Here is a 21,120-nt window from a genome sequence, read left to right as displayed (position 1 = left end):
AAAAATACAGAGTCGCCACCGGATTTTATTTATTCCCAAGGAAATAGAAAATAGTGATAAAACCCCAAAGAGAATGGTCTTCGATCCCAAAAGAGGATTCTGAAGTCGGTTATGCAAGGGGAATGTATTAGCACCCCTCATATTCATCGTACTCTATGGGAATCACTAGCTTGTATCAATGCGTTTATTTGAATGTTACTTTCTATCGATGAAATGAGATGAGAAAATAAGATAGGAAAAGAAAATAAGTTTTAAAATAGTGTGCTCACCAAGGATTTGAATCCTTGTGCCTACGTATCCTCATTCATGCAATAAAGAAGTCAGAGCTTCGCGGTTCCGCTTACAAAATGGAGTATTTGTTTGATTGTTTTTATGAATAATGTTGACGTTAACGTTCTACAATCAACTTGCTTGTATGGTAGAGCATGGGATTATTAAGTGTTTGTTGGTTTGCGGTAGAATAGATGCACTTGGATAATATTCTAGTAGTTAAACATTACTTGCTCACGCATGGAGCCTTAAGCATCATTCGTGGAAGAACGAAAGTAACACGCCCTTTCTGAAAAGGTTTTAAAAGATGCCCTAAGGTAGAAAGTTGATTTGATTAGTTGGGGTTGATTTTAGCACGGAGAAAAACATCTAACCCTTGGCTAAGTACGACCAACAATCTGAATACTTGGGAGTTGAGAGAATAGTTGCATCCTAACCACTATTTTTCATCCAAAAGAGGTTTGGTTTGTGAAAGGATTTGGTAAGCTTAATCATTGGTACTTCGAGGGAGACAAGAATCTAACCCTTGGCTAAGTATGGCCAACAATCAGAATACTCGGGAGTTGAGAGGACAGTGGCTTCCTAACCACTCTTTTTCTCTCTCAGAGCATCAGACTGAACTTGTTTTATTATTATATGTTTTGAGAAGGAAGTCAAGCATCGGGCCACAAGCTAGGTACGGTCGACAACCCAAGTACTTGAATGTTGTGTACAAGTACGTATACCCCATTTTTGCATTCCAGTTTATTGAGAAATTGTTTTGAAAGAGGCATTTGACGTTGGATCAAGTGTTTGGCATTTATTGTGAAAAAGTGTGTGAAGACGAATGGAGATAGAGATAGAGAGAGACATTGAGAAGAGGATGGAGAATGACATGGATAATGGAATGAGGTATTTAACATTGGATCAGGCACTTGTGTTGCTATGAAGTGAATTTGATTTTGAAAACACTTGACATTGGATCAAGTGTGTTTTTTATCTTTTGAAAACTTTTGTTTTATCGTTTGGTTTTATCTTTTAGTTAGCATGCATGGAAAGCTATAAAGAAATATAAACCTAATCTATTACATTTGCATGGGATAGGAGGACATGTGACCCACAATGGGGGGATGTAACCATGGAATCAAGTGACATGGTGTACTTAAATAATACAAGTCAAAATGGATGATTAAATATCATAAGGGGAAAGGTAACTTGGACCCACACTTAAAGTCACAATGGTCCATGTAATCACACAAACACATGGAGTTAGTATGAAATAAAGCAAATGAAATCAATGCATCAAATGGAAACATGTTTAATGATATTTTATTAATTCACATGGAAATGAATCATGAACTATTAAAGCATGGTTAATCATATGATCATGGAAAATGGAATGATATACATAAGGCATACATCATATAAATTGAAATGGCATTTTCAGTTTCCATAAGATAACCACAAATCCAAATGAAAAATTAAATGGATATTAAAGTGAGTATCGCGGATGGAAAAATAACTGAGTTGCCATTATCCTTTATTCGTTCCTAAAGAATAAGGAAATAATGATAAAACCTATAAACTAAGGGTGAGATGCTAGGTTCGGGAGTCGATTAAATAAGGGGAAAGTGTTAGGCACCGACTACCTCCATTGTACTAAATGGAATCCTCCTTTAATTCTAGGGTTAGTGTATTTCTAAGGAATGTTTGCTTTAATATTTATTAATTGTTTAATTATTTATTTATTTACAAAAATGTTTTATTATTTTAATAAGGGAAGCCCTAAAAATTGTTTTTGATTATTATACTCGCTAGAGTCTTACAACTCTGTGTCTACGTACCCTCAAATTTATTGAAGGATCAGAGCCCCGTAATTCGTCTTAAAAAATGTTGGTGGGTTGTTTTTATCCCTTGAAAGTTCTCACGCATCGGGGACGGAGAAATAATTGATTTTGAAAAATGCCTCAATGCATTAGTTATTTTTATCCCTTTTGATTGACTGAAAAAAATCTATTTTGATTTAAGAAAGTAAATTCATAGCGATATTATATATATAGTTATTTTAACAAACATATTAAGAGTTTAATTATATAATCTCAAAGACCATATCCCTTATCCCTGATGTTTGTCACTTGATTTATCTCTTGTTTTTGTCCCATGATTTATCCCTTATTTTTGTCCCTTGATTTATCTCTGGTTTATTATAGAATTTTATCCCATTTAATTATTTGCAAAAATATAATTATTAATTTATTTAAGAAAATAAATTAAAAGGATAATTATATAAACTCAATTATTATATCCCTTATCCCTGATTATTTATCCCTAAAATCCTAAAAATTTATCCCTATTTATTATCCAAAAAATTATTCCAAAGTTATCCCTAAATTATCCTATAAATTTTTATCCCTTATAACCCTTGGGTTTTATCCTATAACTTTATCCCATATTATCCCTAAAATTATCCCAATTAATTATTTACAAAGATATAATTATTAATTTATTTAAGAAAATCAATTAAAATGGTAGTTATATAAACTCAAGTGTTATATTCATTATCCCTAAAACCCTACAAGTTTATTCCTATTTATTGTCCCCAAAATTATCTCAAAGTTATTCCTAAATTATCTCATAGTTATCCCATAAATTTTTATGCCTTAAAATCTTAGGGTTTTATCCCATAATTTTATCCAATATTATCCCATTTAATCATTTGCAAAAATATAATTATTAGTTTATTTAAGAAAATAAATTAAAAGGGTAATTATATAAACTCAATGGTGATATCCCTTATCCCTAATTTTTTTATCCCATAAATTAACCCTAAATTCCAAGAAATAAAATATCAAAACAATTATATAACTAAGTGGTGATATCCCTTATCTCTAATTTTTTTATCTAAAAAATTATCCCATAAATTAACCTTAAATTCCAAGAAACAAAATATCAAAACAATTATATAGTAACTAAGGGAGTAAGGAGAACTGACCTACGGGGAGGAGATTGTCCTCGGTTAAACAGTAAAATTCGTCTCTTTCTTCTACTCCTTCTTGACCTACAGGGAAGAGGATTTTCCTGGTTTTCAGCAAATGTGTCGATTCTTTTCTTATTTTTTCTCTTTTCTCCCTAGAACTTCTTCTATCTCCTCTTCCTGTTCTCCTTTGGTGCGAGATTCTTTCTTCCTTTTTTCTTGGGATAATGGATTTGTAAACTGTGGAGAAATGAAATGTGTGAAATTTGGTTCTATTTATAGGTAAAGTTAGGTTAAAAAATTAAATGAGATTGTCTATTTTTATAATATTTTAATTTAACCTGATTTTCCCAATTTTTTAAAGCTCAGGGCAATGAATCTGGATGGATTCATGGTTTGGTGAACTTAGATAAAAAAAATATTTTAAATAAATGAAAATAAGTTTATTCCCTAATAATAATAAAAGATTTTGATTTATTTGATTTATTTTGTTTATTTTGTTTATTTTGTTTTTTTATATTTTATCCATACAATCATGATTTGAATGAAAAAAATAATATTTTAAAATATACTTTAAATAAAAATACAAAAATTAATAATTAAATAATAAAAAATATTATTTTTGTGATTTTTTATGATTTAAAAATAAAATAGAAAAGTTAGAAGTAATGAAAAAACAAATAAAAGGGAAAATGCATTATACTCCTTTCGAAACCAACTAGATCATTCTATTTATTCTAAATAAAACAGCATTAGCGAGTATGTAATAATAAACTTAATAATAATCTTAATAATAATACTAATAACTCCATTATGACCCAAATTTGATAATATAACAATTAATGATAATTTGATTAATGAAAAAATTAATTTAATCCATATTAATCCCAATATTAATTTACTCCGAAATAATAATAATATAACTTAATATTAATATGTAAAAGAAAAAAATAATACTAATATTAATTTATTCTTATTTAACTAATAACATTATTATGATATATTGTACCTCTGCTATTAAAAGAAATAATCCTCATAATTATTATTCTTTTACTAATGTGTTTTAATAAGATAAAATGTCATATTTACCAATGATAATATCCCTCTAGCATAAATCCCCAAATTATTATGTTTCAATCAACATCCCTGAATTAAAACAAACCTCTGAGAGGGACTAAAAAGTCAAAATGGTCCCCCTTTGACTTTTTAGGTCATTGGGATTGACCAGATGCCTTATAAAGGGCTCTGAGCATGTCAATGACCTAGATTCTAAGTCAATCACAAAAAATAAATAGTGGTCAAAATTTTGGGTACGACAGTTGCCCATATTTAATCAGCTTTAAATTGAGTTGATGATGATGACGAGTCTTCGTCTTCTCAGGGAGGAGATGGTTAAATATAAAGAGGAGTCTTAATTTTGATCGTGGGGTTAATAAACTCTGAAGTCGGGCAAGGATTGATTAATCCTTGGTGCTCTATTGACATCCCACTTTGATGTATCCCTGATAATATCTCCTTGCATACAATTCCCATAATCACAAAAATCAGGCAGGACTCGGACGATCCTTCGGTCGCTGTTTGATAACCTTGGTAGAACCCCTGATGAAACTCTTAATAAAACTCTTGCAAAAATCTTGATGAAATCCCTGATACAACTTATGATGGAACCCTTGATGATAAAACCCTTTGACAAATTCCCTATGGAACCCCTTGACTAAATCTCTGATTATCAATTTCAACCTCTCCGGGTGGCACTTGCCTATGATTTTTATGATTATTCGATCATGTCACTAGAGTCGGATAGGACTTTAGTAATATCACAATCACTCTTGCTGAGACCCCTCTGATGATACTCTGGTGAAACCCCTTAATAAAGTTCTAGTAGAACCCCTTGATGGAACCCTTTGATGAAACTTCGGATAGAATCCCTAGGTGAAACCCTTGATAAAACTCTTTTTATGAAATCCCTTGTTGAAACCCCTTGATAGAAATCCGGTGAAACCCCTTGATTAAACTCCTGATAGAACCCCTTGATAGAATCCTTTGATGAAACCCCTCATAAAATCCTTGGTAAAGCCCACGGTGAAACCCTGGTGGAACCTTTTGAAAAAACCCTGATGAAACCCCTCTGATAAAAATCTGATGAAATCCCTAATGAAACCCTTAATGGAACCTTTGATGAAACCTCTTTATGAAACCCTTTTTGACCAATTTTAACATTCTCGGTGAAACTTGCATACGATTACCATGATCATCCTATCATTTCACGGGAATTGGGTAGTACTCTATTGATACCCCGATCACTCTGGATGAAACCCCTTGGTAAAATTCTGGCAGAACCCTTTGATGGAATCTTTTAATGACATTCCTGATAAACCCCTTTGATAAAATCCCTTAACAAAACCCTTTTGATAAAATCCCTTTGATAAATACATGATGAAACCCCCTTGATAATAACACTTTGTTGAAACTTCTTGGTAAAACTCTAGTGGAACCCTTGGTGGATAATACCTTGATGAAAACCCCTTGATTGAACTCCTTTGATAAAACTCCTTTGATAAAATCCCTTGAAAAATATGGTATATGGAATGTGTCCCGTGTGTGGGATAGGTTAATAAGCTGGAGATGTGAGAGGTGAAGACCCGCTCAATAGTTGATAACGATCATTCAGGATGACCGACTACTGGATAAATTCCTTTGACAACTCACGGTGAGTGAGTTTGCTAGGGAAGTCTTTTATTAAAAAGACTCGGTGGAGATGTTACTTATCGGGGAAGACTAATTAACATTTCTACTTGGGGGATTATACTGGTATAGTTGGGGAATGGACTTCGATCGTCATCGTATAAGAACCGATAACTCTTTATTGGAAAGAAAATTGATGTAAGACCCAAAAGATCTTAAGGAAATAACAACGGTATAAGAACTGTAAAACAATGTGACAAACAGTGTAAGAATCAAAGTGAAAAAATAAACGGTGTAAAAGCCGAAGTGAATATATGATGATGGTGTAAGAATCGAAGTGACTGGATGACAACGGTGTAAGAACCAAAGTGACTGAATGACAACAGCATAAGAGCCGAAGTGAACAATGGTGTAAGAACCATAAATAGGATATTATCATGGATAATACTAGAGCAAGAACTTCTGTTGGGGAGTTCTCTAAGAAGACAAGAGTAAAAAAAGAGATTGATATAAGAACTCGATGTCTCTATTGGGGAAGACTGGTGTCACGTAAGATGATTGTCTACTGGGGAATAGGCTTCCAGGAGAGGTTCCCTAAGGAGCGTGAGTGTCGAGGAAAGTCCTAAGAAATCCTTGCAAGGATCTGGTGAAGGAATTGTATACCATTAGGGCATATCGGGGACAGTGTCGCTAAGTATTTTCTGCTTGGGGAATGAGTTCCAAGGATACTTGTTGGGGAATTATCCTTAAGACCGACTCATTGGGGTGTACATCAAGAAAATTTCCGGGGAGAATCTTAGACTGAGATCTATTGTAGACTTAGTTAGGGATGGATCCAGACTCTCATGATGAGTCCTGAGTCTTAGCCTTTGTTATGTATCTATGTTATGTATGCATGTTATGCTATGTTATGTACGCATGTTTAGAGTTTGTATGACGTAATACTCCATACTCATGGATATGTTACGCATGATGTAATGCATGAATGTGATGTTCTAGATGATTTGTCCATGGATGATATAATCATTTGGAGAATAGGGCTTATTTTCTTTCAGTGATGAGTTAAGCAGGACTTTTGGAAAATGGCTTTTGAAGGATGGGTTCTATAATTATTAATGAGGATGGTTTTTTTGTAGGGTTCTAGGTAGGATTGAGCTTTTGTGAGGTATTGATGGCGAAAATGGTCTAGCTTTTTGGATGTAGGTCCTAATAGGATTGGGCTTTTGTAGATGTTATATTCATGTTATGGGAACGTGCTAGATGAATTAGATGATATGCATGGTTTGACGCTAGAGCGTAGCGACATGATTAATGCATGAAAATTATTTGAATATTTCCATAAGTGCCCATGTGGTGAGTCGGGGATTCTCAAGGCTTAGAGAGGTTGCTTGTATTACAAGGCTATTTGTCAAAAAATGGTAGTGGGATATTGAGCTAGCATGACTTCCCGATATTCATTGCGAACTTGATGATTGTTGATGTATAAAAGGTTTTGTATGTGCATCTTGAAAGTATTGAGAGGGAATGTCCCTGCAATATCCCATGGTTGCCCCAGCCTGTTGGTTCTTTGAAGAAATTCACCTCAATATGAATTTGAAGCAGCTTATCCATATCATGCACTTGAGACATCCTACCGCAGTATTAGCCTTGGAGAGATTCATCCTTGACTAATCGGCCCTTGGAATGATATGTCCCAGATGAATTGTTCTTTTGAAGCGGTCTCTTTTGATCAAGCCTTGCGGAGGTCTATTCCAGATTGATAGAGCCTTGTAGGGTATTGCCCTTGTTTGTAGGTCTTCATTGAAAGAGTTTCCTGAAAAGAAACTTGGATCCCATCATGCTATGGTATGACTTTGATATGGACTGCCCCGATGTATGAATCTTGAAAAGTATGCCCCTGATTAGATGACTTTCAGAGTGATCGGCCTTACTCTGCCCCTGAGTTGGTATGCCCCGGTATGAGAGTCTTGAAAGGGCCTTCCCCTGATCATTAAGGTCTGTCATACCCCAAAATTTGCCCTCCCTTTTGCTTTTTCATCCAACCTATAACTTGAGTCATCTACCCTCATTCATGTCTCATTCATATTCATCATTCATTCATGATTAACATCTGCTAACAAGAATCATGGATTCAGAGTTTGGGGTTGATAAAATCAGGGTTGGATTGAAGATTATGGTATTGCATCTCATATGGGTTGAAACCCCAATTCATGACTTTGTTATTCGGGGATCTTGTGCATGACTTGACATACATTTGGTTTGATTCATAGCATTGACCTAGGTCATTTGGTTCAGGTTGTTGTGGTATATATTCGTTTGTCCATAAGAAAATACGCATATTTACATGGTTTGACTTTTGGTCAACTATCGACTTTTTGGTCAACCAATTGACCAAAGTCAACCACCTACCTCTAATCCTTAATCATGTAATTCATAATCATTTCATCATTTTCGAAATAATTCTAGAAGTTTTGAATTGATTTAAAAAGTTCAAAGTTTATTTTAAGTCAAAATTGATTCAATAACAGAAATTAAAACCATTTTAACTAACTCATATTCATAACTAACTATTGAATTTCATATAGATTAATTACTATATCTTGTCAGTGTAAAAAGTTTTACACCGTCGATTTATCACCATCATCCGTTTGTATTACTTTATAGATTTTTAAAATAAAAGTCAATTTTTTTTTAATATCCGAGGTCTATAATTAACTATTTACACTATCAGTGTATTTCAATTAAACTTATATATATATATATATATATATATATATATATATATATATATATATATATATATATATATGCTTCAGAAACGGGGGAGAATCCACAGTTTTTTATCATACAATTTTTTTCATTCCATTTTTTCCATCACCTTCAACTTCTTCACCTCTAACAGAACCACCATCACTCATTCCATTTTTTCATCACACTCTAAATCGAATCCATGGCTTCTAACTGAATTTCTCAACCTCTCCAATGAAACTCCCCATCACTCTATAAATTCACTGGTATCCGTCACCTACTACCCCACACAAACTTTTTCACCATCATCTTCTTGAACCTGTAATTCACAATTTCAATCTTCAAGAACCTGCCAATTCACAATTCCACTATTCACCATGCTCAAACAGCCTTCAACCTCACTCCTTCAACTACCTGTAATAACCACACACCACATCCAATCACGACACAATAACAGAAAACACCAAAAGAAGAATCGAAGAAAATGGAAAACAAATAACAGAAGAAGAAGAACAGAAACATAGAAGAGGAAAAAGGAAAGTTCGATCGGAACTTTTTCGGAATTCACTCGCCTTATCTCTTCGTCCTTCACTTATTTTCCATTATCTGATCCTCAAGGCTTCGGTCTTCGCCGCCGCAACAATACTTCACAACGAACCACCACTGCAATAATTCCTCGTCATCATCTTCGACAACCCGATGTGACGCCCTTACCTTGATTCAATACCAACAGAGTACGTGGAAGCACCACATCGTGAGGTGCATAAATCAGAGAATGCGACGACAAGAATGGGAGAAATCAGAGAGGAAGATTGAAGTATCGTGCCGAATCCGGTAAGTCTTCTTTCTTCTTCCAGTGGTATCTATCTCACATTGCGGTCACGGTTGGACGTCGAAGCCGACGCAGACCTTTGAATCGATTGGTAGATTGATTCGCACATGATTGCGTCGCATTCAGAGAGGATTCCGTTGTCGTTGTTCAGTGGAGGAGCTTTCTGGCGCCGTGTTCTCACGGCAACAATGTTTGTTTCATCGAGTCTTGGAGTTCTTGTTGCTGGAGATTTGGGCCTTTGGCCCAAATCTATTGTTACTGTTGTTTCTACACCCTACACATCGTTTCACACTCCCCAGGGTCAAGGCTGAAAGCCATTGGGCCCTGGCTTTGGGCCTCTACGCCTTTATCCCTATTCGTGCCCTCTCCTCTGGCCAGTGCACCCCCTTGGTTGGGCCTAGATTTAGTTTAGGCCCATACTGATTGGTTAATGGTGCTAATTAGACATTAATTTGGTTGATTAGATTTCAATTGTTTTTAATTAGGATTTATTAGTAGATCATAGGGTAATTAGATTGATTTGGTAATTAGGATTTATTAGTAGATTATAGGGTAATTAGATTGATTTAGTAATTAGGATAGTTAATAATGATTAGGATTGTTAATAATAATTAGGATATTGTTTAGAATTTATTTTGGTGATAATTGTTTAGATTTAATTTGTTGATTAGAGTAATTCGACTTTAAAATATTAATCGATTGTTAATGGTTTTAGAATTCATTTTTGATAATTGTTTTAGATTTGATTTGATAATTATTTTAGAATTTAATTTTGATAATTATTTTAGAATTTATTTTGGTTTTGTTTTAGAATTTCACTCGATTTTGATAATTTGGTGATTGTTTTGACTTTTATAATTTGATTTTGATATTGATATTGAATCTTCTTCAATTTTGATCTAACATCTAACAATTAACTTTATGTAACTTTTCATTATAATATAATATAATTTTTATTTTCAATTTTACATTTAATTAATTATAATTATAATATTTAAAATATAAAAAGAAAAGTGAAAGGAGCATGCGGCACATGCATTGGCGCATATACTATGTAGTATATGCATGCGTCAAGACTCTGGATGTCTCTTATCTAAGTTAGTTGGATCCGTCAGTTCAAATGGCGCATCATTAAAAAAAAATTATTTTGATATTTTTTTAAAAATTTAATTATTTTGGGATTTTATTTGAAAACATTGATTATTTTTTTAAAAAAAAATTCATTATTGTACTTTCTCTTTCCTAAAATAAGTATCTTATTTAAAAAAATTATTTATTCAAAAATATTATCATTTTAATTTATTAATGTAATTTTAATTTTCATCTTTCAATTATATTTTGTAATTAATAGTTTTAATTTATTATTTGTTAACTTTGTATTAGGGATAACTTGAATACACCAATAACTAATAAAGATGATTTTTTAAAATCAATATTCTTCTTTTATTTATTATATTTTATTAATATATATGAAAGTGTCATACTGACACTTATTCCCTTTGTCTTAAAATAAAGGTTTTTTAAAGTTTTTAGATACAAATTAAGAAAAATAATAAAAAATGAATTAATAAATATAACAATTTTATAAAATTATCTTTAATTGTTATCGATTATATATGTATCATTATAAATATAGAGTGAGATTTAATGATTTTATAACAGCACAGACAATATTAATTAAGAATGAAATTAGTGATAATATTGCATTAAACGGCACTCAGATAAATTTTTTAAATTAATTAAAAGAACATTTATTATTTTGAGATAGAAAAAGTATTTTGGAACATATAGAGAGTATATATTTTAACGAAAAATGAAAGGTGAAAGAAAGAATATTTGTCTGTCTCAAATAAAAAGTCACATTTAAGTTCTATACAAATCCATTAATTGAGTCCATTAGTATTTGGGTAATGGTAACTTTGTTTTTGGGCATAAGTAGGACACAAAGAATTAAACGGAGAAATAATTTTTTTAAAATTATATATTAATTTTATCAAAAATTTGTAATTAATTTTTTTTACTTTTTTTAATATAATTTTATCAAAAATTAGTATTATCCTTAATATTATTTATAAAAATACTTTTATCATGGTAATTAATGAAATAATTTAATAAATTCAATAAACATTTAGGTTCCGTACAACAATATTGGGTTGGGTTGGGTTGGGTTGGGTTGTTTGTAAAGGACAATGAGGGAGCGTGACGTAGACGCGCGTCCGTTGGAGGTGATTCTTTTTATTACTGTTAAAAGTGATTCTGTAAAACCCAGCACCGCAACGTGAAGTGATTCTGTTGTGAATTGAAACGACAGTCAATACAGGTAAAACGATCTCTCTCTTTTCCTTTTCATTTCTTCACTCTCCCAAACTCATTCCCTCCATTCCCTTTCTTACAAATAATTGAAAACTAAATGCAACCAATTTAACACACTCTAAACCCTCGTCTTGTTTCTCGACCGCATTGTCTTGTTCTTCGATTCTCACAGGTTCAATGTTTTCTTTACTGTTCCGTCTCTTTGTCTTCCGTTTCTTGTTTTCACTTCAATTTCTTCACTCTCCGTTCTCCGACGATTACTTTACGCTTTAAGTTCTCCGACGATTACTTTACGTTTTTCTTTTGTTCTTGCTGGTTTCTAGGTTTCAATTGTTGCATTAATCTTCGCCGTTAAGATCACCGTTCAAGAATCAAGATTGGCTTCAGTGGAAACGTCGTTCGGTAAGGGTAACTGATATTTGTGATTTCTAAAGCATATGCTGCATTTTGTTTCATCTTGAAAATCATTGAAATATGCTTGCGATTTTCTTGAATTTTGTAGCGTGTAGTAGAGAAGGCTGTGACTGATTGATCATAAATGGCACCACCCAATCCGAAAGTTAAAGCGGCTTTCCGCGCAATGACGAACCTTGGCATTCATGAATCCAAAGTGAAACCAGTGTTAAAGAAACTGATTAAATTGTATGAAGGAAACTGGGAGCTTATTGAAGCAGATAATTATACTGCTCTTGTAGATGCTATTTTCGATGTGGAAGATAATCAACAGGAAGATAATCAGGTTTATACTATTTCCTGCATTAACATCTATTTCTTTTAATTTTCGGTCTATTATTCTATGAAATTTACTCTCATTTCACATGCACAATGCTTGTTAGATGTTATTATATAAGAATGCCGCTTTTGTCTGTGTTTCTTTCTTACTGTTAATTCTCTAGCTGCTGAAATGAATTATGGTTTTTCAAATATATAGGAAGGGGGGGTTGAGGTTGAAGCTCCTGCGCCCGTACAGGAAGTGCGACCTTTGAAGAGGTTGCGTTTAAGAGGCCAAGACAGTCAATTTTCACGCCTTCCGACTAGTGGCGGTAGCCCAAGTTCAGCCGTCTCTCCAGTGAAAACACACCTTCCGACTAGTGGTTCAGCCGTCTCTCCAGTGAAAACACACCTTCCGACTAGTGGTTCAGCCGTCTCTCCGGTGAAAACACACCTTCCGACTAGTGGCGGTAGCCCAAGTTCACCCGCCGTCTCTCCAGTGAAATCACGCCCTCAGACTAGTGGCGGTAGCCCAACTTCACCCGCCGTCTCTCCAGTGAAATCACGCCCTCAGACTAGTGGCGGTAGCCCAAGTTCACCCGCCGTCTCTCCAGTGAAATCACGCCCTCAGACTAGTGGCGGTAGCCCAACTTCACCCGCCGTCTCTCCAGTGAAATCACGCCCTCAGACTAGTGGCGGTAGCCCAAGTTCACCTGCCTCCTCTCCATTGAAATCACCTAAACCAAGACCCGGTACAGTACCTGAAAATGGTTCCGAACTGCAGCCTCAAAGCCCATCAGTGTTATCCAGAAGAAATGCTGTTGTTGACAAGGGAAAGAAGCCTATCTCACCTCTAGATACTTCAAGACGGAGAAAATCTATATCTGACAGAAGTCCATCTAAAGAACAGACAGTTGAACCAGGAACCTCTCCATCGCCAAAAATCAAAACGCCCCATCCTTACCCTTTTATCATCCCCAAGGAAGAGCCTGTTAGTGATGAGGCAGATTATGAGGTTCCCATTTCAATGGTTTTTCCTGGTAATCAGTTGACTGTGCCTTGAAAAGAAGTTTCTATCTTTTCATTTTTTTTTTTGGTCCGGCGTAACATCTACCTGGCAACTTTTGCTTTACTGTTAACTTCTGTTAAATCCAATAATTAACTATAGAAAAAACACATGATTTTTTTCAGCAAAACTCGGTTCAAATTTTGGAACTGATTGGTTTTTTTATCCTTTAAATTCTAGCATTCTATGGCATCCCACCATGTGATTCCTTGACTTATGTTATATTTGCAAGTCTCCACTTGCATACTGTACTACTTCTGCATTTCCATAAATTCTGCCTTAAGATATTTTCTGTTTGCTTTTGCATCAGAATGATCATTTTTTGGTCTTATACAAAAAATGTTACTTTTGTGCCATTTATTTTTCTTCTTTCGTCTCTTTATTAATGATTTTCTGATCAGTTTTCTTTTGACATACTTTCATTCTAAAGAACCTTTAAGTGCCGAAGAGCAAGATGACAACAACGCAGTGGCATCACAATGCAGGAACAGAAATGTTGAAGATGAAGCCTTGGTTGCATCTCAAGTTCATGTTTTTGTACGCTCCACATGTAACCCAGATGACATAACAAAGGGAGAAGAAAAAGTGAAAATTCCATGGGTGAATAATTCTACTAATGATATCCCGCCTTTGTTTCACTACATGCCCCAAAACACGGTGTTCCAAGATGCATATCTTAATATTTCTCTATCGCGTATTGGGAACAAAGATTGTTGTTCTACTTGTATGGGCAATTGTGTCTTATCATCTAAACCATGTTCTTGTGCAAATAAAACTGGAGGAGATTTTGCCTATACTGCACAAGGTGTAGTAAAGGAAGAGTTCTTGGAAGAGTGTATTGCCAACAGCCGCACTCAAAGTTTTACCTATTGCAAGGAATGCCCACTTGAAACATCAAAGAATGATGGCTGTTTAGAACCATGTAAAGGACATTTGAAGAGGAAATTTATTAAAGAATGCTGGAGCAAATGTGGCTGTGGGAATCATTGTGGCAATCGGATTGTCCAGCGTGGAATAACTTGCAACTTGCAGGTGATTGTTTAATGTTGATGTTGTTGAGGCGACACTAGTGCATTCTTTCTGTTCTTTAACACATTTCCCTTACAATATTTTGAAATGTTTTCTCTAATGATTTTATTCTACTCAGGTGTTTTTAACTTCAGATGGAAAAGGATGGGGTCTTCGCACCTTAGAGGAACTTCCAAAAGGTGCATTTGTATGCGAGTTTGTTGGAGAAATTCTGACAGTCAAAGAGCTGCATGAGAGGAACAAAGCTAGAAAATATACTTTACCAATTTTATTGGATGCAGAATGGGGCTCAGGAGTTGTAAAGGATAACCAAGCTCTTTGCTTATATGCAGCATCATATGGAAATGCTGCTCGGTTTATTAATCACAGGTATTACAACCTCCCAAGTTTCAACAGAAGTCATTTGTGATTATTTTTGTAAGTTTATCAATAGATATTCTTTTCTACTCTTTCTATTTTGTTAAATTTTTGAAAACTAATTAGCTTATTGGACTATTGATGTTGGGTTCATCAATACAGATTTTTGACAATGGTTCGGTTTTGAGATAATGGGATGAGTAGATGATTGAAGAAGAAAAAAAAACATCCATTTTCTAATTGTTTTCATAGAATAAACTTGTGCTTAATGTAAGAAGACAATGTGCAAGACATGGTCGCACTTAGTTTTTAATTTTAAAATAAGGCTCCCTGTTTTGCATAGTTGAGTTCGGCAAAAAGTACTTAGTATAAAATATGCATGCTATTGATGATATGTTTATTGTACTGCTAATTGTATTTCTGGGTGGCCAGGCAGACATTGAAATCATCATTTTAAATTGTAAATTAGAAGATTCTCAGTAATTCTATTCCATTATGGCAGATGTTTGGATGCAAATTTGATTGAGATCCCGGTTGAAGTTGAGAGTCCATCTCATCACTATTATCATGTGAGAAGTTAACAAATCCGCTAAATTCCATTTGTCATTTATAATTACAGTTGTCCCCATAGGAACGTTGCTCACAAATGTTTTTGAATGTTCAAACATGCAGATTGCCTTCTTCACATCCAGAAAAATTGAAGCACAGGAAGAGTTGACCTGGGTATGTGAATTTAGTTCTATAATATGTATGGTGAATGGTCCTATAAATTAGCAAGACAGACAAGTTGGGATAATTTGAGTCAATCATGATTGATATAAAGTGTTATTTGGTACATGGCTACTGAATTGAAAAATGCCATGTACACTGGTTTGTTGGCACTTGGCCGGCCTTTTGTTACTAAACATCTCCATAGCTTCTCATTTTTACATGAATTGATTTTTCCCCCCTCTAGAAAAGCTTATGGGCATTTTTTTTGCAGGATTACGGCATTGACTTTGATGAAGATGATCAATCACTCGAGCTCTTTAAATGCAAATGTGGCAGTAGATTCTGCAGGAATATTAAGCGGACAAATAGTAAGTTTAATCTGTCATTTGTGTGTAATGTGCATAATTTTTTTTAATACTCAACATCAATGATATAACCTTTTCCCTTTTTAAGATTACTCAATTCCTACACTATGCCTTCCCTACTCTGTTTAAATATTCATTTTGGATTTTTATGGTTCATACTTATGGGATACACTGCGCCCGCTTCCAAATTGGTCTACGATTCTGTTCCTGAAAGGCTATTATTTGTTTTAGCATATCATTTCTAGAATAAAAGTAAAAAATTTAAATTCCAACAATAATTTCTAAAATCATTGAATTGATTCAAAAATATCATATGGTAGAGTTGGTTAAATAAAAATTATGCAAAGTTTCCCTTCATTTCCCTCTTCAGTTGTAGAAACAACTTATACAGCAACACTCTTACAACAAACTTTAATGGTATTCATGTTTTGCTTTTCTGATGATTCCTTCTTCCCGTGTTTTATATTCAATATCAGATTGTTACAAATTCAAAGGTTATTCCTTCGAATGTGGAAGTGATCACTGAGTCACATCTGTGGTGCTCTTTTCCATGAAACTTCATCACTTCAAACTTTTGTACAGAAAAGTAAGTTTCTTGTGTGTATTACAATGTTGCTAATTCGTTTTACCCTCTCATAATGCAGGAATGGTTAGATCGTTCACTGCTGCGTGACAGATAGGCATTCTTGCCTGAACTAGTTTTGCTGTCAAAGATCCATGCTGCTGATTGATAGGCATTCTTTTTTGTTCCATTTGTTACGAGGTTGGATAGTAGTTTTTACAGCCATCTGAAAACTATAGGCACCATTTTGCATTCACGTTTTTACTAAAAACCACACGTGTTTCTGAAAGTGTACTTGCTGGGCGTCATAATTTTAGACGGCCCAATGTTGTTTTTTTTCTTTTTTTTTTCTGGATATATGTATCCAGACTCGTGTTAGGGATTGGAGGAAATATTCTCCGAAAACTCAAGCATTCATGGCCCAAAAATGAAAATAGCCTGTTAAGGGTGCTTTTGACTTCCTTTACTTTAGAATTTCTAAAGGTTTTATACATTTTTATATTTTCACACCAGACAATTAAGAGGTGGAGAAAAAAGATCTAGACAAGATTGAGTATGATATAAAGTTGGATGTAAGGACCTTTTGTTCAATGACTATATGAATATTTACAGCAAGATACAACAAATAAAAATACATTTTATAGTTCATGGTTTTAGTTTGTCAAAATTCTTATGGTCACAAAGGAAATGGAACAAAAAATTAAGAGTCAAACTAGTGGCAGAACGTCTAATAGGAAAACAATTTTAAAATATGAACCAAATTTTGAAAGATATCTTCTTTTTTTGGACACAAATAGGAACTAGTTAAATACATTTTTTTTTACAGCCTTAAACTAATGAAAGACATCCTTTTAATTAAATAGTAGGAAACAGTTAAAATTCCTTCATCCTACAAACATTTTGCTAAATTTTAGAACACAAACTTAGATGCATAACTCTATTTTCAAGAAGAAAAAAACTCTTGGTATTTGAATATTTTCACTTCTAAAGACTTTAACGTTTGTCTGAAATTGATTTTTTACCATTTGTTATAGCCATCAAATTTACTTTTTAACAATTGCAACCAACACACTTGTGATAAATCATTTTTGTGAGGAGTGTACTTCTCTGAAAAGGACCTTAAATATCACTGTGAATAACAAAACCATTTTGATGGTTTATTGGGTTTAAGGGTGTACGTTCGGGTTGGCCAAATTTGACCTAACTCGTTATTCAACTCGTTCAAATTTCAATGGAGTGTGTCAGTTGTCCAACCCACAATTTTATTATCAAATTTGACTCAAATCAACTCATTCATTAATGAATTGGATTGAATTAGGTTTGCGGGTTGTGTTTCAAATAAAAATTATATTTTTCTATGATTCTTTTTATCGGTTTTAAAAAATATAACAAAATTCAATACAATCATACTCATTTATAACACTCAAATTCAATGAAAAATATCATAGAATATCTAATAAAACTCATCAACATGACATAACATTTTATAATAGTATAAAATTCAACAAGGCACATTATTTCCATAAAATATATAAGTTGGAAATGATACAAAAGAAAATAAGAAACAACATTTAACCTTAAAATTACATAAATTCATTGGTCTAATAATATTATTCATGGAGAATAATTTTTTTTTGTTGAAAAATTATGGTTATTAGTGAGATATCAGTTTTATATTTTTATTTAAAATGATAATAAAAAGAATAAGAAATTACTAAAGTCACATAAATAGGTTGAGTCAAAGGATTCGCGGGTTGCAAAACTCTAACTCGATACCCAAACCAAAACTATACGGATTGTTATGAGTTGAATTGGATATACCCGTAAATAAATGGGTTCAGATAATTTATGGACTGGGTTGGTTTGGGTCAGCGGGTTCGTAGACGACTCGCACTCATGAACACCCCTAATAGGATTGTATTGAAAAATGAGATCGGTGATGTTTTACAAATGCCCATGTTTCACATAGTGTTGTCCGTTTATTGTCATTTGCCAATGATTTTTTCTTCATATTTTGAAGTTTTTCTTTTATGTCCTTGTTATGTCTTTGTGTTGTGACTCTGATCTTTATTTTTTTTATGTCAAGTTTTTTGAACAATTGATATCAGAATTTTTGGTTCGATCCAAGGATATGCATTTTTAGTATGCTCCATAATTGCAATTTTGTTTAATCTTCCGCATTAGAAAAGATGGGTGGTGGTGTGAAAATGATGTTTAGTTGCAGGCATAAGTTTCTGAAGTTTGGACAAGAGAAAATTGTGGGAAGAATTATTTTTTGATTTGTGGAAAATCCAAGTCAAGGATGTGTTGATACAATAAAAAATAAACAAATTAATTAGTACACCAGCATCGATTAACGTTGATGCAATATTTGTTGTGAGATTATGTCGATGGTTGAATAACTTTATGCTAACATGGAAGTTGCACTACAAATTATCTGCCTAGTTTTCGACATGTGAAAATTTTTGGAGTGAAGTAGCTTCAAGTGAAATATATATTTTTACTAGTGAAGCATGAAAGTTCTTTTTTAACTATGATTGTCGGTGAAGACAATAAAATTCTAGTTTGAATGAGTGTTAGTTCTTTTTGTCTTTTGAAATTTTAAGTCAATATGGTTAAGTTCATTTACAAGTTTGATTTAAGAAAAGAGTTTAAAAAAAAGCAATGGCATAAGGCCAAAGTTTCTAGTTTGCAATAAAGTCTAAGTTTTAAAATCACAAGCAAAGAAAGTTTTTGAAAAGGGGGAGAGATTTTAAAATTTTAGAAATGGGAGGAGATGAAGAGACTAATCGTAAGCATAAAATTAAAAGTTAAGAGTTGAAAAGATCTGACCAATGGGATGCAATCCAACAAACAATAATGTCATATAGAAAACTCATTTTCCCTTTGGACTCTGAATCAAGCAATAATCAACATGAAATTAGCAATATGAAGAGCAAGGCATCAAATAAAGATGACCACATCCAAGCAAGCAAATTCCATAGCTAAAAGACTTCTTTGTCTTCTCATGTATCAGATGAAATACTTCTTGATTTTTGCTCAGAATCAGAGAATAGGCACGAGATCAAAATAACAGTTGCATCAATACCATGTAGCAGATGAACTCGTATGGATCCCAATACTTGCATCAGATGAAAGCTCAAATAACAATAACCTGGTCTCAGAAATGTTGGCATTGGCCAAATCCTTTTGCATATTGAGTGTAGCTTCGAGTGAATGTACTCTTTATGATGGTGTGTGATTGTTCTTGAACTATGATTTTCAATTAAGACAATGCGAAAATTCTTAGAGTAATGTAGCTTCAACTGACTATACTCTTTATGGTGGAGTATGATAATTCTTTTGAACTATAATTGTATGGATAGACAATGGAAATTGATGTATCATTTTCAATAAAGGGAAATATTGTTAGTGTTGGTTAAAAATATAGATGTTGAAATAGTCTCACATTGCTTAATTTTGTAAAGAAAAATGGAGTCCAAAGTTATACAATGAACTCTAGTTCTTCGTTTCAAAATGCATAAGTCAAAAGCACTCTAAACGTGTATATGACTATTTTCTTTTCTGTTATATTATTGTGTTCGGGTGTTGTGAGAGGCAGTTAAATATTTGATTTGGAAAATATGAATGTAATGGGGGTCGTGAGGGTGTTTGAGGATAATATGTGTGTTGTAACAATTTTTACATAATGTAATTCTCTGGTTATTAGATGATAACGACTATGATCCTCATATTTTCGAGTTTTCACGCATTGTCCTTGTATTATGATTGTGTTCTTTATTTTCTCTATTTCAAATTTTCCCAACAACTCTCCCTTACCCACCTCCAGGACCACAAAGCAAAGAAACACCACATCTCCACCTACAGACTTAAGGCATTAGGTATATATGTCAATTATCTCATAAATCAAATATTTCACTCATTCATATGTGATGTGAGACTTAACCACTCACATTTGAACTCAAATCTTGCTCTTCCACCAAATCGAACTAAACTCTGATATCACTTGTTAGAGATTTCGGGGAAGACAATAGGAACAATAAGACCAAAGTTATATTACCACAAGAGATTAAGACACCACATATACATCCAAATGAAGGAGAATTGCGATCCAAAACGCAGCGGAAATTAAAATTTTCCCCTTTAGAGATCCTTACGAATGGTCATGATCAGTGATAGAATATTTACCTCTTGTGACGATTGAAACCTTTCGTGCAGATCTCTTGTGATGATCAAAACCTTTGATGCAGATCCACGGAGCGATCACGAATGTTGAACGATGACAACGTCTCTACTCAGTCCACACGAACGGATTCCTTCAATCTCAGTGCTAGCTGGTACGAATGAAGGCTTTGAGTGAGAGAGAGAGAGAGAGAGAGAGAGAGAGGGAGAGAAAACGAAAATAATGCAACCGCCATCAATGCTTCTACACAAGGGTTCTATTTATAGAACCACTTGTGTGGGCTTCAAGCTAAAAAGCCCACTTAAGTGTATTTTGGCCCATATCTTATAATATGC

At 33.6% G+C, this 21,120-nt stretch overlaps 1 protein-coding gene across 3 annotated transcripts; it reads left to right on the top strand.

Annotated features, from left to right (window-relative positions):
• The first annotated feature begins 9,345 nt into the window (after positions 1-9,345).
• On the top strand, positions 9,346-17,068 carry LOC127125996 (histone-lysine N-methyltransferase SUVR4). 3 transcript variants are annotated; one of them, XM_051054853.1, is made up of 10 exons: positions 9,346-9,490; positions 12,125-12,203; positions 12,304-12,540; positions 12,733-13,552; positions 14,009-14,610; positions 14,726-14,976; positions 15,467-15,533; positions 15,637-15,687; positions 15,947-16,043; positions 16,685-17,068. In XM_051054853.1, the coding sequence occupies exons 3-10, from the start codon at positions 12,340-12,342 to the stop codon at positions 16,711-16,713; spliced, it is 2,118 nt and encodes a 705-aa protein (XP_050910810.1). In that variant the 5' UTR covers positions 9,346-9,490; positions 12,125-12,203; positions 12,304-12,339; the 3' UTR covers positions 16,714-17,068. The 3 variants fall into 3 exon arrangements, with proteins under 3 accessions (XP_050910810.1, XP_050910811.1, XP_050910809.1); XM_051054854.1 differs by lacking the exon at positions 9,346-9,490 and adding an exon at positions 11,680-11,808; XM_051054852.1 differs by lacking the exon at positions 9,346-9,490 and adding an exon at positions 11,815-11,973.
• Positions 17,069-21,120: the final 4,052 nt, after the last annotated feature.

This window comes from Lathyrus oleraceus, chromosome 3 (genome assembly GCF_024323335.1).
Source record: "Lathyrus oleraceus cultivar Zhongwan6 chromosome 3, CAAS_Psat_ZW6_1.0, whole genome shotgun sequence".
Lineage (NCBI taxonomy): Eukaryota > Viridiplantae > Streptophyta > Magnoliopsida > Fabales > Fabaceae > Lathyrus > Lathyrus oleraceus.
This window is presented reverse-complemented; position numbering and strand designations above follow the sequence as displayed.